Genomic DNA, 17924 nt, shown 5'->3' with positions numbered 1-17924 from the left:
AAATATTTGAAATTAACCTGCATTTCTATGTTCTATTGCTTCTTACTGATTTTCTGGTTTGGGGTCATGAACTCAGGTTCACAAATGCTGCAGAATGTTCTTTGTATGAGTTCAAAATTGCTCAATGCAGTAAACTTTGACTGTTCATCACAATATTTATTTTTTCCTATCAGTAGCTAGTTTCACAACAAACTAGAGAATGTTAATGTTTTTTTTTTACCTGCACTATAAATTTTACCTCTCAGCATTTGCTATAAGCTGAAGAGGTGGCCAGGGCTGGAATCTTAGCAGCACCTACAAAGAGCTATTCAAGATGCCAGACTATAATTGGTTTGAAGGAATAGCTTTTCCTGCCATAGGGTTTCAAAAAGAAGTTGTGGAAGATGTTCGTAATAAGTTTGTGTTGAAAGAAGAAGACTTGATCATATTGACTTACCCAAAGTCAGGTAAGGATCATAACTAAGACTGATTCTGAATTGTATGAGGAAGGTTAGGGCTTTGATCCTCATTCACTTTGCATGATAAGTAGAGTGTTCAACATATCCAAAATGATGTTTTATGGTCATGAAGATTTGTGTGTCATGATTTGTTTGTGCTGATTTGTGGTCATGAAGATTTGTGTGTATGCCACTCAGAGAAAGACCTCTCCTCTGACCTATGTGGGCAGAAGTAATCAGCTATGGCACCAGAACAATGATGGGAGACCTTGTGGCAAAATCTGGCATTGCTATATTTGTCTGTGGGGAAGACATAGAAGAAGAGAGAGAGTGATGGAAATAAACAGAAGAAATAGTACCAAGAGATAAAGATATTTATGTGAGGGCATGTTTAAGAGAAGAGAGTGCTAGATAGAATTATGATGGACTTGTCCAGGAAGTGTAAGAAGTCTGAAAATTCAATAAATCTAAAAGCAATTTTATGGTGGTTTGGTGAAAGGATACTTGCTGTGTGGAAGAAGCAGTGAACATTGGATAAAAATTAGGCTTCTGATATAGAAAGCACAATGACACTGCAAATCCAAATGCAGTGAGAATACAGGAAAAAAAACAACCATATAATAACTAAGAGAAGGAAGCTAAAAAATTCACTGACAAATGATCAAATAAACACAAATGAAAGTGTGTGTGGTAAACATACCAAGGGAATTTATTCACCTTAAAACGACGTACTCAGTTATACGCTGTAGCCTGGGTGCACCTCAATGGCAGTGAACTGAATTAAAGGATGTAGTATCATAGGACAGATGCTATGATTACTTCACTGTGAAATAACTGGGATAGTCAAATTTATTCCACCAGAATGTAGAATGATGATTACCCAGAGCTGGAAGAGATATTCTATTGGTAGGTTGGTGTTTACTAAGTTTAAGGTCTCACTTTTGCAAAATAAAGACTTGAGAATATGCTGAGTGAATATACTTTATACTTAGACCATGTGGACATTGTGAACACCACAAGTCTATGTGCTTGAAAATGGGCAGCACTGTAAATTGTATGGGTATATATTCTACTTGAGGCTTTTTCACAAGTACTCTTGAAATGAGTGATTGTTACTTTTCCTTTTCATTCAGGAACGAACTGGCTGATTGAGATTGTCTGCTTGATTCAGACCAAGGGAGATCCCACGTGGATCCAATCTGTGCCCATCTGGGAGCGTGCCCCCTGGATAGAGACTGATATAGGATATCCTGTATTAAAACATAAAGAAGGACCACGACTCATGAGCTCCCATCTTCCTATCCATCTATTCCCCAAGTCTCTCTTCAGTTCCAAGGCCAAGGTCAGTGTCCAGTGGTTGAGATTTTCTTTGACCAAATTCTCTTTGAACCTATTTTACCCTGACAGGCCTTGGAGCTCTTGCAGAAATTTAAGGTGGAATATTCATTATCTAGGTGATGCTGATGTTTCCCCACCTCAGACTACATTAAAGTTACAGAGTGTGGACCATCACACAGTGATTCTAGGCAGCTTTAAGTAATAAAGTGAAATATTACACTAAAACATTCAGGAACTGCATATATAGGTCAGGCAGAGTTCAAACTCTTGTGTACAGTAGATATTACTTTATTATTTTCATCAAAGCCAATAAGCCAGTCTAAATTATAACATGTACCCCAAGCCCTGTGGGTGAATCACCCAAGCCACAGTTGCTCATTGGGGAAGCAGCCTGACCAAGCATCAATATTCAGCAGCCAGTGGTACACACAGTGTCATGCTGTCTCTAGCTGTCTATTGAGATCAGTAGCCAAAGGAATATCCCATGAAACTGAAAGAGAATCACTAGAAGGATTCAGAGATACCCAGGATCTGACCAATCATAGCCCCAAGTTAGTAAGGAAGTTCTTTGTATGTGCCTCCACCATATAATCTATAAATAGTTTATGTTCGAACTGCAAAGACAAACTTAGTATAATCTCTCTTTAAAATATCACAATGAATTTTTGACCATTAAGATATATGCATGTGTCTTATCTGGATTTTGAAAACTTTTGGCTGGGGAAACTACAGTCTAAATACATGAGTTCTAGAATAATTGGTACAAAGCACAAAGTAGCTTTTATTAAGAATGGTTATGTTTGGGGCTGAAGAGATGAATCTGTGGTTAAGAGAACTAACTGGTCTTCCAGATGTTTGATCTTTAAAACTGCCAAATCACTCTGGTTTGAATTATTTTATACTATCAATGAACTAGTCATTTTGCTGTTTCATTTTTATAAATCAAATAAAATTAACAAAGGGGAATTATGACTATGTACTTCTTCACTCATGTATATGTCTTACCTAAATAAAGATAATATATGGTTTTAGAAACCCTTACATAGTTTACTGACATTTCTTATAAACTGTGCCAATTAAAAGTTAAGGAATGACTATTGACTTTCATCTACATTTTTCCATTTAAGGCTATCTATCTCATCAGAAATCCCAGAGATGTTCTTGTTTCTGGTTATTTTTTCTGGGGTAAGACAAGCCTTGTGAAGAATCCAGAGTCAATGGGGACTTATTTTGAATGGTTCCTGAAAGGCAATGGTGAGTATCCTGTGAATTATGGGTGATGGGGAAAACTCAGAGATGTTTTTTAATTAATTAATTAATTAATTAATTTATTAATTTATTCATTTATGTATTTATTCATGTTATATCCCAATATGGAGCATCTCTCTCTTCCCAATATCTCCTCCCACAGCTACTTTCCCCATTCCCCTCTTCTCTGAAAAGGGGTAGTTGTCCCCAGTGTATCTCCCCACCATGACACATCAAGTATCTGCAGGACTAGTTACATCCTCTCCCATTGAGGCCAGACATAGCAATCCAGTAAGGGGAGTGGGATCTACAGACAAAAAAAAAAACAAATTCTGGGACAGCCCCAGCTTTAGTTGTTGGGGAACCTTCACGAAGACTAAGCTACACATCTGCTCCTTAAGTGTTGGTACTCCGTGTCTAGCTCATGATAGCTTTTTGATTGGTGGGTCAGTCTCTGAGAATACCCAAAGGTCTGGGTTAGTAGACTCTGTTGATCTTCTTCTGGAGTTCTTAGCCTCTTGGGTCCCTCAATTCTTTCCCCAACTTTCCCCAAAGCATCCAAGAGCTCTACCTAGTATTTGGTTGTGGATTTCTACATCTGTTTTAGTCAGCTGCTGGATGGAGTGTCTCAGAGCATAGTAATACTAGGCTCTTTTCTGCAAGCATATCAGAGTATCAATAGTGTCAGAGATTTTTTTCTTGCTCATTATGCTTATCTTAATTTTGTCTAGTCATTGATTTCTCATTCTCTTGGTCTCTGCTCGATCTTTGTCCCTGCATAACTTGTAGGGAGTACACTCTGTGGCCAAATGTTTTGTGAATGTCTTGCTGTCCTTATCCTTCCACTGGGACTCCTACTTGGCTACAGGAGGTGACATTGTAGTCTCCATAACTCCTACTGTGAAGAGTCTCAGATAGAGTCACCACCTGGTGTCTCCGAATTCCAGGTCTCAGAGACTAATTTTTTAAAGAAGACAAAGTGAGATATAGGTTAGGTTGGCCTGGAACTCTCTATATAGTCATGGATGATTTTGAAGCTTGCCTCCTCCTTCTGCTACCTCTTTAGTTCTAGGACTAAAATCACATACTGTGTACTTTATTTAATTGATGCTGAGGCTCAAACCCACAATTTCATGTGGGTTACCTAACTTGTCTAAATCTCTAGCCATTTAGTATCTTCTGTAGGCTCTGTTTTATTCCTCTGTATTCAATCAGTCTGTGGGCCCAAGGCTCATCACCATTTCAAACCTGATTGTGAAGTCTTTCTGTTCTCACACACCACCAAAGAACAGGAAACAGCCACAGCTTGCCCCATGACACACAATTTCAGCACCATTTAGAGTATCTAGTCTTTCCAACTTAATATGGATGCATCAGTCTTCATTCGAGTAAGAAATGGCCCACATAGGCTCCCACATTTCAACACTTGTTTCCCAGTTTGTGACACTTTTCCAGAATGTTTATGAGGCACAGCTTTGTTGGAGGAAGTATTCCATTCAAGATGGGCTTTGAGAGGTTAAACTCTTAAACCACATCCAGTATACTCCCTCTGCTTCCTGCTCATTTCCAAGGAAATGAAATCCCAGCTTCCAATTTATATAGCTCTTCCTGCCATGGACAAGCTCTCTCTTCCTTAAGTTGTCCTTTTCATGATGTTTTATCAGAGCAACAGAAAAATAACAAATGTTATTTTCTTCCTATCATGGTTCTCATTTGTGCATTTTCTTAGTCTTTTTTGTAATGGCTTCTTATACATCATATACATTAGCTTGACCATCCAACATTTTGTTAAAATGTGTCTTTCTAAGTAGTTTAAATCTTCATCTCTTATTGGTCTCAAAAATTTTTTCAGAGGTAGGAGAAGGGATTCTTTATACTTCTTTATATTTACAAATTTTTTGAAATATAATGATTATATCTAATGTATTGTTTTATTATTAATATTTCCATGCATGTGTACAGGTATTTTCATAACAATAATAGCCAACTTATCATTCTTGCCTTTTTCCCATTCTTGCTGATCTGTTCCTTTTCCCAAGTAGCTCTCCTTTCTACTTTCATATTCCTTTTCTTAATGTGTGCGATTTTGACCCAGTAAATTTTACTGGAGTTGCTCACTGGAGCAAAGACAAGGAGTCATTTGCAGGAATATGGGAACCTTACAAAGTAGCTACTCTACTGAAAAAAAACTCTCCACCAGCAATCACTAACATTTTATAGATGTTGAAAGGAGGGGTATCTCATGATCCCTGACCCTTGCTACTGTTAACTGCCTATAAATCCTTAACAAATGAGTAGGAGTTTGGGAGCACCTCCTCTCTCCTTGATATAATATTAAAAGGCCCAGTTTTTGGAGACCTTGAGCAGTAACCACAGCTACTACAAGTTCAAGAATGCAGTGACGAAGTCATATCTAGAAGACAATATTTCACATCATTCTATTCTGTCTTTAGGCTTTTATATTATTCTCTTACCTTCTTTCTTGTTATTTTCTAAGTCTATACTGTGGTCTAAAGATGTCTCATTTATGGTGAATACTGAAACATCACTTGTTCTAAGCATGTTAGCTAGTTTTGAGTCTCAAATCACCACTTCCAAATACAAGAAACATCTTTTGATAATGCTGATGGTAGATATATATAAGAAAACAAAGCATGGCTATTTAGAAGATAGTTAGAAGTTCACATCATGCCCATTTATCAGAGTAACAAAGATAGCTTACACACTAGAATCTATTCCCTTCCCGAGTTAAGCATTTGACCATGTTGACTAGACTATCTCTGAACTCTTCTCAATACCAATCAAAAATGGCTATTTACTCCATAACCTAATAGCCATTATTGACCAATGAGCATATCTTGTAAGGTTGGTTGAAGTATAGATCACAGTTTCCATAGCTGAGTAAGTGTAGATGTGAATCTCCTAATAACAGCCTGCCTAACACTGTGAGGGATATTCAGCAGAAAGGCATAGTCCAGACCACTCCCAACTTGCTTTCTTTATGTCCAATGATAGCTGTATAAGGATGCCTTTAGCAATAGGGTGTTAAGAACTACTTTTTGTGGGCAACTGACAACAGTGACATTTGTGTGTATTATTTGGATCCTCAGGCTTTTTTCCAGGAAACAAATCCTAGGGAGGATTTCTAATACTCGCGATAGAGTTTTCATTTAATAACCTATGACCCCTACAAGCAGTATTCTCTACCTATGCAAGGTGCCTTGTCTAGTATATTAATAAGCTTTCAAACTAGTGAGTTTCCATAAGGCATTACCATATATTCTTGTTTTGATTAATTATATACTTCATCTTACCATCCCGTCTTTGCATATACCAACTCATTCTCGTATTCATCCTCTCCACTTCTATATTATAAGGGTCCTGGAATGTTTCTTTCCTTAAGGTATCCTTTTCTTGTTCTTCTTATAATGGCCTCTTTCTAGATTTCTGTCCTCTATATACACTTCTAGTTCAACACACTAAATTTTAGGATACTCATATGGCATAGAACATATACTGTTTGTCTATCTGTGTCTGGGTTACCTCATTATGTATATTTTCCTGTTCCATCTACTTTTCTAAGAAGTTCATAATTTTATTTTTATAGCTGAATGGAATTACATTTGATACTCATTATCTGTTTTTCAGTTGAAGGGAACACAGGCTGATCCTGATTCCTAGCTATTGTGAGTAGAGTTGTAATGAGTACAGATGTTCAACTACCTGTTAGGAGTATATTCTTAAGTACATAGGAGTATACACCTAACTACATAGTAGCATACACCTAATATGTGTAGTATTATATACTTATCTGCATAGTAGTGTGCACTTAAGTATATAGTAGTGTACATCTAAGTATATAGTATTATACACCTAAGTTTGTAGTAGTATACACCTAAGTACATACTAATATACAGTTAGATATATTGTAGTATATACCTAAGGAATTTGAGTATATACTTAATATTGGATAGCTCGGTCATATGAAAATCTGTTTTTAGCTTTTAGAGTAAAGTACACAGAGATTTAAGTAACTATGTGAGTGTGCACTCCCACCAGTATTTCTTTTCTTCCAGGTTTTTCTTTTTAAAACTTTTTAAAAAATTTTATAAAATTTATTTAAAATTTTTATAATAAAGAAACTTCAATAAAGAAATAAAATACACCAAAACTGATGATACTCAAATTCCATAGAACTTACTGAATTTATATACAGTTAGAATTTATATTCAAAAAGAAGCTGTGAATCTTCACATTAAATGTTACACTTTCATAATCATCTCAATTCACTCAATTATCCACCATCAAAACCGAAACTCTATGACAGACCTATAATTTAAAAAATTAGCCATATAATATCTTTCAATACTTTTACTAATTACCTACATCTACTCCTTTCTTATCCCTTTATATTTAGATTTTCTTTCCTTTTCCCAAGACTTCATACACATTTTTCTTTTAATGATGGCCATGGCACCTGGAATAATATGAGCTCTAAAAGTAGTTTTTACATTATTTCCCTGATGGCTAATAATGTTGAACAGTTTAAAATTGGGGATGAGGCATTTGTTTTCCTCTTTTTGGTAGGACTCTTGGGTTCCATGACATGGGTTTTGCTCCAATTATTTCTTTTATTGATGTTGAATTTTTAAAAAATTCTTTGTAGGCATTATTGGCCTTGTTTTCAGAGTGGAATGAGTCCTAATTAGGGTATCCTTATCTGTGCCTCCATACTACTGTTACCTTTAGAAGTTTCATAGATTTGAGTCTTCTGTTGAGGTTCCTGATCTACTTGTGATTGGTGTGTGTGTGTGTGTGTGTGTGTGTGTGTGTGTGTCTGTATGTCTGTCTGTCAGTCTGACTGTGTCTGTATGTTTGCAGAATGAGGGAATAAGATCTAAACTCATTCTTGTACATATAGCATTACAGTTTCCAAAGCACCATCTACTGAAGATCTTATTTTTCCCAAATGCATATTTTTGCCATTTTGTCAAGTATAAGGAGCATACAGTTCTATTAACATATGTCTTGGTTTTCTATTCCATTAATCTCTATGTATGTTTTTATAAGAGTGGAATGTTGTTTTAATTACTGCATATCTGTAGTATAACTTGAAATAAGGAACTTTTTCTCCAAAATTGGTTTGAGTATCTGAGGGATTTTTTTGTTTTCATATGAATTTATAATAGTATTTGTTCTTTGAAAATTTCATACATGCATAAATTACATTCTGATTATTGAAACCCTTCACCCTCTCTAACGTCCCTCAGTCTTTATTAACCTCTATTCCCTATAGTTCTCTTTGAAACATTCATATATCTTTATTTGTAGCCCATGAGTATAACCATGATCAGAATCATTTGTGAGATTGTTGTGTTGAATTACCTATTGAAAACCTAGAAGGGATGTCAGTAGGTATACAAATGAAGACAGTTGTATACCCAGAATCCTGTCACCCAGAATTCTTCAATATTTAGCAATTCAGCAGGGATTAGTTATTGTCCATGTATCTCCCCAACCTGGGATTCAACATTGATGAATTCCAGACTTGTACAGACCCATTGCAAGCAGTTTCAGATTATTTTACTTGATGAATTTACTCTGCCACACTCATAAGCCAGCATTTTGTAGCACTGTATCCTCCAGCTTCTACATTTACTACACTCTCTGTTCTGCAATAATCTCTGAACATTAGGGCTGGTTGTATAATGTATCATTTAGGAATGATCATCTAACCATTCAGTATGCATTTTAAGATTTTTTTTAAATTTCTGGATAGTGACATTAAAAGTTTAATTGGGATTGTGTTGGAATTGTACATTGCTTTTGATAAAATGGCCATTCTTTTTTAACTTCAGTTCTCCTAGTCTCTGAGCAGGAGATTTTCCAACTCTTAATGTTTGCCTCACCCTGTTGAGCTATCGTTGTAGAGGATATATCACCTCCTTCTTGTATTCATTACTTTTCTATTGCTGTGATAAAACACAATGAACAAGGCAACATATAAAATGAATGCTTTGTTTGGGGTTTATGGTTCTAGAGTTATATGTGTATACCATTACTGTGGCTGGAAGTATGATACCACACAAGTAGGCACACTACTGGAGCAGCAATTGAGTCTCACACATTAATCCATAAGCAGGAAGCAGAGAGGTCACTCAAAATAGTGCCAGTCTTGTGGAACCTTAAATCTCACCTCCAGTGACATATTTCCTCCAGCAAGTTCACAGCTCCTAATCTTCCCAAAACCTCCACCAATTGGGGACCAAGTATTCAAATGGCTGAAGTTTACAGGGTATATCTCTTTCAAACCAGCACACTGTTGTATGTTTGCTCTAGGGTATTTTATTGAGGCATTTGTAAACAGACTTATTTCTCTGATTTGTTTCTCAATTCTTCATTGGTAGATACGAAAATTATTCAGGTTTGTATGTTAATTTTATATCTTGTCCCTTTGATAAAAGTTTTTATCAGATCCAAGTGATTTCTAACAAACTCTTTCAGGACTCTTACTGATAGGATTATATCATCTAAAAGTACAGGTACTTTGACATGCACATATTGCATATTAGAAATTACATATTACATATCATATATCATAAATCTTCCATCATATATCATATATTATGTATTCCTTCCTCTTTGTGTGTGTCTATGTATATTTGTGGAGTTCATGCATGACTAAATATGCAGATGGAGACCAAAGAACAATTTCCACCGTGTGGATTTAGGACATCAGGTTTAGCTGCAGACACCTTTGCCTTTCCTCTTGAGCCATTTCACAACCCTTTGATGTTTTCATGAATTTGGTTAGAAAGTATTTTATTGAGAAGTTTTTAGTAGATGTTCATCATAGATTTTAGTCTACACTTTTCTTTTTTATTGAATATTTGACTGATTTTGTATTAAGGTAATGCTTTAGAAAAATACTTTGGTTGTGTGTTTTTTTTTCCTTATTTTTTCTTCCATGATCACTGTTTCTTTTTTATTATTATTATTTGTTTGAGACAGGATTTCTCTGCATAACCCTGGCTGTCCTGGAACTCACTCTGTAGACCAGGCTGCCCTCAAATTCAGAAATCCCCTTGCCACTGCCTCTCAAGTGCTGGGTTAATGGCATGCACCATCACTGCCTGACCTTTTTTTTTCCATAGTTTGAGAACCTTATTCTCTGAATGAATGTCTGGAAAAATTCACATGAGATCAAACATTTTTTTTTTTTAGTTAGAGATTATGTTAACATTTGAAAACGCATTGCTTATTATAAGCCTGTCTAATTTTTGAGGTTTATTTTGTTTACTTGTAGAAGTGTTTTCCTTGCATATATGTGTATTTGCTTCTGGTGTCTGATGCCTAGGTTTTAATAGGGCATTGTGAACTATCAGGTGGGTATTGGAAACTGAATCTTTGTGCTGTAGAAGAGCAGTGAATGTTTTTAGCTGCTGAGCTTTCTCTCCATCTGTATCTGCTTAACTGTTTTAAATGTAATACTAGTTTCATTTTGGTAGTTTTACATATGTAAAAATTCATCCATATCTTCTAGGTTTTCAAGTTTTATGGTATATAAGTTTAAGTAAACTCTTAAAATTTTCTGAACGTCAGTTGTGCTGTCATTATAAATGACTACACTTTTGTGTTTTACTGGATTAGATTTGAAATTTGTTATTTCTTTTAGTTAGTTTAGATAAGATTTGGTAAATATTTATATTTTGAAGAAAAGAGCTCTGTTCCATTACCTGTCTATATTTGTCTTCTTGTTATTGCTGCTTCCTTTTTCTCTAATTTCTACACTGATGTCACTGATATCTTTCCAGCTATGGAGTTTGATGTTTGCTTTGCTCTTTTTTTTTTTAAATTCCCAATGTGAATCATCGATTAAAATACTAGAAATCGCTTTGATTTCTTAATGTAAGTACTTTGATCTTTGGATGTTCTCTTTAGGGATGTTTTCATTTTATCCTAGAGGTTAGAGAATGTTTTGTTTTCATCTTCATTTGATTGTTGTACTCTTTTTGTTCTCGACTTCTTCATCATTCAATTGTGAGTTGTTAAATCTCCATGAGTTTGTTGGCATTCTGGAGTTTCTCTTTTCATTTATTTGTAGTCATTTAATTGTTGGCAAGTAGAATATAAGAAACTATTTCAACATATATTGGTTAAGACTTCCTTTGTGTACTAATATCTATCTACTTGAGTGATAGTTCCATAGGCTGTTGAGAACAATATATATTTCGCAGTGTTTATATTTAGTGTTCTATAGATGTCTGTTGAGCCATTTTTATCTCAGATATCATTTAATTTTGTTTACTTTTTAATGAGACGATGTGTCAACTGTTCAGAGGGACTCTTTGTGACTTTATGTCTACTAGTATTTTCTCTGTATAACTAGGTGAACCTGTTATTATCATTGCATTGCCCTCTCCATGCATTATTCCTTTAATCAATACAAAGCAATGTTTATCATTTCTCAACAAATTTTGGTTCAATACTGTTTGAGCATACTAAATCAGAAACATTTGCTTGCTTTCTAGTTCCTTGTGGCTTGAACATTTTGCTTGATTGTGTCATTATAAGGTCCTATCTATCTTTAATGATAACCTACAACAAACATATACTCTCACTTTTTGATGCAATTTACTAGCCTATATCTTTTGGGAAATGAATTAACATTAATATGCAGTTATCATTGAAAGGTATCTATTAATTCCTGCATTTTGATGATTTTGCCAAGGTACACAAGCTTTACTTTTATTCCTTCTTTAACTATTGGTCTAGTTTGGTTAATGGTTTCTCTGATAAAATACTCTTACCAGAAGCAACTTAGGAGCAGGAAGTGCCTATCTGACTTACACTTTCAGGTTAACAATCTACGGACAGGAGAATTGATTACAGTGTCTTGAGAAACAACTGAAGTGAAACCAGTTTACAAATCAGTTTAGTAATTTAATCACTGTCTCACAGTTAGTTTTCTCATACAGACCAGATTCACATGTTTATACTATGGGCCTTATCACCTCAATGATCAATCAAGACAACCACAGGCAAATCTGATGCGAGTCATCTCTTAATTGAGACTCTAATGTGACAGTGGGATGTATCAAGTTGGCTGCTGAAACTAACTCATGCTGTTGTGGTTTTACAGATTTTTTTTTAAATTCTATTTTGTAAAACAGACTTGGTGGCCATTAATTCACTTTGCAAATTGTTAAACATATAAAGTTTCCTTTTAGTTCTCCTTCATTTATGACAAACAGCATTGCTGGGAATAGTACTCCAACTTGTCAGTGGTTTTATTTTTGGAACTTAAAATATAGATGTCAGGCATTCCTGCCTTTGATAATTGTTGATGAGTCTGTTATTCTGAGAGGCCTTCCTTTATATTTGGCTCAGCGATTCTCTCTTACTGATTTCAATGGATTTTCTTAGTTTACATAGTCATGAGAAGGGAGAGAATAAGCATGTAGGCCACTGTGTCTTTGCCTTCACCTAGGTTTTACTTCCATTACACTTCTCAGGATCCCCCTGAGTAAGGAATGTTGTTATCTACAATGTACACCATCCTTCTACAGCATCAATTAACAATCAGGACAATGTTTAAAAGATGTATGCAAGGACAATGTTATCTACATGATTCTTCATTAAGACTGTCTTCTCGGGTATTTATGGCTTGTGTTCAGTTGCCTTCTTCCCTTTTTCCTTTAAAGATATTTTCTTTATTATTATCTGGGTTATATTTGTTCATAGTGTCTGTATGGATACACACATGTCACAGAACATTAGTGAGGAGCTGAGAACAACTTTGTGGAGCTAATTATTTCCTTTTAATTTATGCAGGTTACAGAGACTGAGATCTGATCATGAGGCTCATATGATAAGGACCTTTATACATTGAGCTCTAAAACAATCCCACTATTCCCTTTTGTAAATCAATTTTTTATTTACATTTTTATTTGTGCTAATTTCTGCTTTTCATTGTTCAATAAAGTTGCTCTTATATCTTTCTCTTGAAAATAATACCATTAGGGGATGGAGAGATGGCTCAGTGGTCAATAGAACTTGCTTCTTTTTTAGAGGAGAAGGGAATGTTTCCCAGCAGTCACACTCTGAGTGGGTCACAACTTTCTATTACTCCAGTTTCAGAGTAACTGATATCCTCTTTATTCCTTTGTAAGTATACCCACACATACATGCAATCTCACATAACAATGCATAGGCATATACAAAAATAAAAAATAGAATAAATTCTTATAAATGATTTCACTGATTTTAATGTTCTAGGACTTTCCACTTTCTCCAAATCTCCATGTATATAATTATAAAATGAGGATTCCTTTCATTGATCTTCCTTATAACTGGTTAAAAGATGAATGTTCTTTGAGTTCACTCAATAACTCTATGATCTGTCTTTGTATGAAATATCTTTAAATATATCTTTTAATTCTTTGTTACTTACATACATTTTATTTTTATCACATTCATTCCCTTCCCTGATTCCTCTCATATCCTCATCTTATTCCATAAGCATCCAACATTGTATAACCATATTTTAAATATTTATTTTCATTTTATGTTTATATGCCTTTTATCTCTGTGTATGTATGTGAACCACAATGCATGCATTACCCACAGTGGTCTGAAGGACATCAAAAGATCTTCTGGAACTGTAATCAAAGAAGATCGTGAGTCACCATGTTGGTACTCATAACTGAACCAAGGTCTTCTGTGGGAGCAGCAAGTGCTCTTAATTACTGAGCCATCTCTCCAGTCCTATCACTTTTAAAAACCATCCATTCCAATTAATGCTGCCTATGCGTTTTTTGGTATATGAATATCCACTGTAGTTGGATAACCACTCATAAAGTAAACTGACTCTCTTCAGGAAGCTGTCAATCACTTGTAGTTCCTCAAAGGTGGCACATCATGAGCAACCTCTTGCTCCATGGAGGGACATGGTCTGGCTTAAACTTGGACATTTCTGGCACATAACGTCACAACTACTGAGTTCATATATCCAACTGCCATGAAGTGTCCAGAAAACACTGTTTTATTAATGTCGTCCACCACCTCTGTCTCTAAAATATGTACCATCCCCATCCAAAATGATCCCTGAAAATTGAAGAAGAAGATTTAAGATATAGAAGCCCCATTTAGTGCACACCACTCCAAAGTCTCTTATTGTCTGTATCTTTAAGGTCTGTGGGTCTTTGAATTTATCTCTGTTCACTACATAGATAAACTTTTCTGATGGTGGATGAGAGTTGAATTAAACTATAATGAAAACTCATTATGAGTTGGTTTCTGAAGTTATTTTTTTTAACAAGGCGTTCTTGGAATAAATAGGTTTTAGATATTGGAATTGGTGTCCTTCAGAAGTAAAGGGATTTAGCATCATATATTTGCTTCCTATTCCTAAATTATTTTCTTTTATGATTTCAGTGTGAAATGACTTAGATATTGCTATGTCATTTGTTTATTCTTGATTTATTTTTCATAATTTTTGTGTTTGAATGTAATGTATCATTTACTACTAGATTTGGCAGTATGCACTCCAATGCACTAAACATTCTCCAATATTTCCATACCATAACTTATTTTTTTCAAAAAAGAATACAATCCACTGAGGCTAATTTGTGATGCCCATATGTGCATAGGTGTAGGACTATTGAGGTAAGCATGAGATACCTTACAATAGTCCTATACCAAAAAAGGTGTAGGAGTCATTCTCATCTATTAAACATCAACTGCAAACAGATGTTCAATCAGGAGTGGGCCTTTGGGACACCCTCACCCATACATCTTGTAATATTAACAGGCTTTATGTTACGCAGTTTTTCTGTAGGCAACCATTGATGATATGAGTAAATTTGCATAACAGTCAACTCACGTTCAGAGGACAATATTCACAGAGGACAATTTCAAAAAGCACTCCACTTCATTATCTAGCATTTACCTTCTTCCTGTTCTACAATATTTCCTGATTCTTGAGTAGGGAATGATAGAAACCACATCAATGACTGAGCCCTCACAATTATGCTTCACATTTTGATCACTTATGAGTCTCTGCGTTAACTAATGCCAGCTCCAAAAAATAATCTCTAACAAAGGTAAAGAACAGCACAAATCCATGGATATAAATACAAATATTTAGAAGGTAGTTTGACAACATGACAATTTAGTAAAATGACAGTAGGGACCATAGTTAGAACTATGACATCTGCAGCCATGGTTTCATGACCAGGTTTAAAGTACCAGGTATGAATTCCCTCCCAAGGATCAAGCCTCAAATCCAATCAGACATCATTTAAGTTACCCCACAACAAGCTATTATTGCATTAGTATGCACATCTGACCTGGTACATCCGTATTGTAGCATGTGAGATCATTGCAGGATAAGAGTATTATGGGCAAAATCAGGGACTGAATATTGAAAAATAAGAAATGAAAAGGATACCCCCATAGGGAATTGCAGACATCGGTATGCTGAGTAGAGAGATTCAGTTCAAATTCCTCTGCCTCTTGTCTTCCTCACTTAGCAGTGTCCTATATATTTCTCATAATCAACAAATCTTCCTCCAATAAATATGCTAAGGTGATTATAAAATCTCACAAGCTCTCTCTCTCTCTCTCTCTCTCTCTCTCTCTCTCTCTCTCTCATGCACACACACACACACACACACACACACATACACACACACTCGTGACCTATTCCCCTCATTCACTTTGTTGGTATAATTATTACTGATCTCATATAGCCTTAATTCATACCTCCATTAGATTTCAGCCAATTGGTTGCTCTATTGATGGGAATCTTTCTTTCCAACACCATATAAAATACTATTCTCTCATCTGTGTCATCAAATCTTTCTGTCTTCCAAGTATACCTCACCAGAAGGCAGGTATTTACAGGAATCCCCTCTAGATTCCTGTATTTTTGTGAAAAATTCCCCCAGGACATATTCCTCTCCTTGCAACTTGCCAGTAGGATATCTCCTCATGGCCTCCATGGTAAGTCTATGTGATAATGAGTTTGATAATGAACTTGATTTTATCAGCTATTTACATGTGTATTTGCCTCAAACATCATGTTTAATGCTAAAAATAGTTAAATTTTTCTTAGTGAAGCTTTCTGTTGCTGCCTTCAGAGAAGTGAAGAAAGTCAAGCAGACCCTGTGTTAAAGATATGCAATTGACACTTTACTTCTACCTGCACACAGTGTTATATGGATCATGGTTTGAACACATCCGTGGCTGGCTGTCCATGAGAGAAGGGGACAACTTCCTGGTACTGTACTATGAAGAGATGCAAAAGGTGAGTATCAGTCTTACAATCGTCAACAGTAAAAAACTAGACCCTAATAATGAATAAGGTTACTGCAAACTGTGATTTGTTTGTTTATTCTGACATTAGAAATATTTCTTATTAACTAAAAAACATTTAAATATAAGTGCATTATGATCATATTCACCCTCTCCCTGAGGACATCCAGATTGTCTATGCCTCCTTACTCACAAAACTCTAAAGTTTTTCCTCAAAAAAATGTAGTACAACAAGTCTCTCCAATCAAGAAAAGAATATATAATAGAGTGCAATATAGAATAATATGCTGTATAGTTACATGTTAACATGTCACAAGCTAGAATCACCTGAAAGGACTGAACTTTAATTATGAAAATGCCTCCAAAAGATCAGGCTGTAGTCATATCTGTGAGGCATTTTATTAATCATTGATTGAAGGGTGAGGGCCCATCACCTTGTGGGAGCTGCCACCCTTGTGTTCTCTAACAATACCATGGTTAACAAGCGAATAAGCAGCACGTTTCTATTACCTCAGCATCAAATCCAGCCACCAGGGTCCTGTGATATTTAACTTCTTGTCTCGACTTCCTCCAGTGGTTAACAATGCTGTATAAGTGTAAGCCAAATGATGTATGATAAAACAAATCTCTCACATTGAAGTTAGACATCAAACCAACAAAAGAAAGAGTCTTATTGAAAGAATCATGATAAGTAACCTACTCATTCACACATTCAGGAATCTTATGAAAACACTAAACTTGAAACAATGATATAGACACAGAGTATGTGGGACAAACCCAGCCAAGGTCTGTCCATACTGCTGAAGTCTCTGAGCATTCATATCTCTTGGTGCTCTCAAATTCCTCTTACTTTTACAGTCTTGCGTCCTCTTCTTCTGCAGGGTCCCTTGAGCTCTGGAAGGAGGGCTTTGGTAGAGACATCCATTTAGGGTATCTCACTCTTTGTAATGTATGGCTGTAAGTTTCCATATTTGTCCTCCATCTGCTGAAAGAGGAAGTTTCTGTGATAATCTGTAAACAAGGCACAGTTCTATGCATATAGCAGAATATCATTAGGAGTCATTTTACAATTTTTCTTTTCTTTTTTCTTTTTAAGAGCATTATTTGGTTTTGCCATAAGACCTTGGGCTATCTAGTCTTAGGTCCTTGATTACACAAGTAGTTTAGGATACAGACTCCATCTTATAAAATGGGATTTAAGTCAAATCAGTTATTGGTTTATTAGTCACATAAAGCTTTGAGATACTATTGATCTAACTTATCTGGAAAGTAGTACACCACTACAGATAGAAGGAATATATATATATATATATATACATGCATATATATATATATATATATATATATAATTTGTGTATGTGTATATATATGTATAATATATATGTAATATAATATATAATATATGTGTGTATATATATGTATAATATATGTATATGTGTATAGCTTGGTTTTTATATTTCTTTTTGTGGAGCATACAAAGTATCTTTCTGTCCTAAAGAACTATGATGTAAGGGTGGAGGATCTTTGAAGGGACCAGCTTGACATCTTCACATTTAGTAATTTGTATAGGTTTTTTTTTTTTTT

General features: G+C 35.2%; 1 protein-coding gene across 3 annotated transcripts in view; it reads left to right on the top strand.

The window, feature by feature from the left end:
- The first annotated feature begins 239 nt into the window (after window positions 1-239).
- The window catches only part of LOC114633333 (probable alcohol sulfotransferase), a 29477-nt gene continuing 11792 nt past the window's right edge, over window positions 240-17924 (top strand). For 2 of the 3 annotated variants that reach the window (XM_028781922.1, XM_028781920.1), the window contains exons 1-4: window positions 240-446; window positions 1571-1779; window positions 2903-3029; window positions 16238-16332. In XM_028781922.1, the coding sequence (XP_028637755.1) occupies window positions 314-446; window positions 1571-1779; window positions 2903-3029; window positions 16238-16332 (564 nt within the window). In that variant the 5' untranslated portion in view covers window positions 240-313. The remainder of the gene's footprint in view (window positions 447-1570; window positions 1780-2902; window positions 3030-16237; window positions 16333-17924) is intronic. The other variant, XM_028781921.1, reaches the window with a different exon arrangement.

Source organism: Grammomys surdaster, unplaced genomic scaffold (genome assembly GCF_004785775.1).
Source record: "Grammomys surdaster isolate TR1022 unplaced genomic scaffold, NIH_TR_1.0 578, whole genome shotgun sequence".
Lineage (NCBI taxonomy): Eukaryota > Metazoa > Chordata > Mammalia > Rodentia > Muridae > Grammomys > Grammomys surdaster.
Note: the sequence above shows the minus strand (reverse complement) of the source record. Positions and strands in the feature narration are given on the sequence as shown.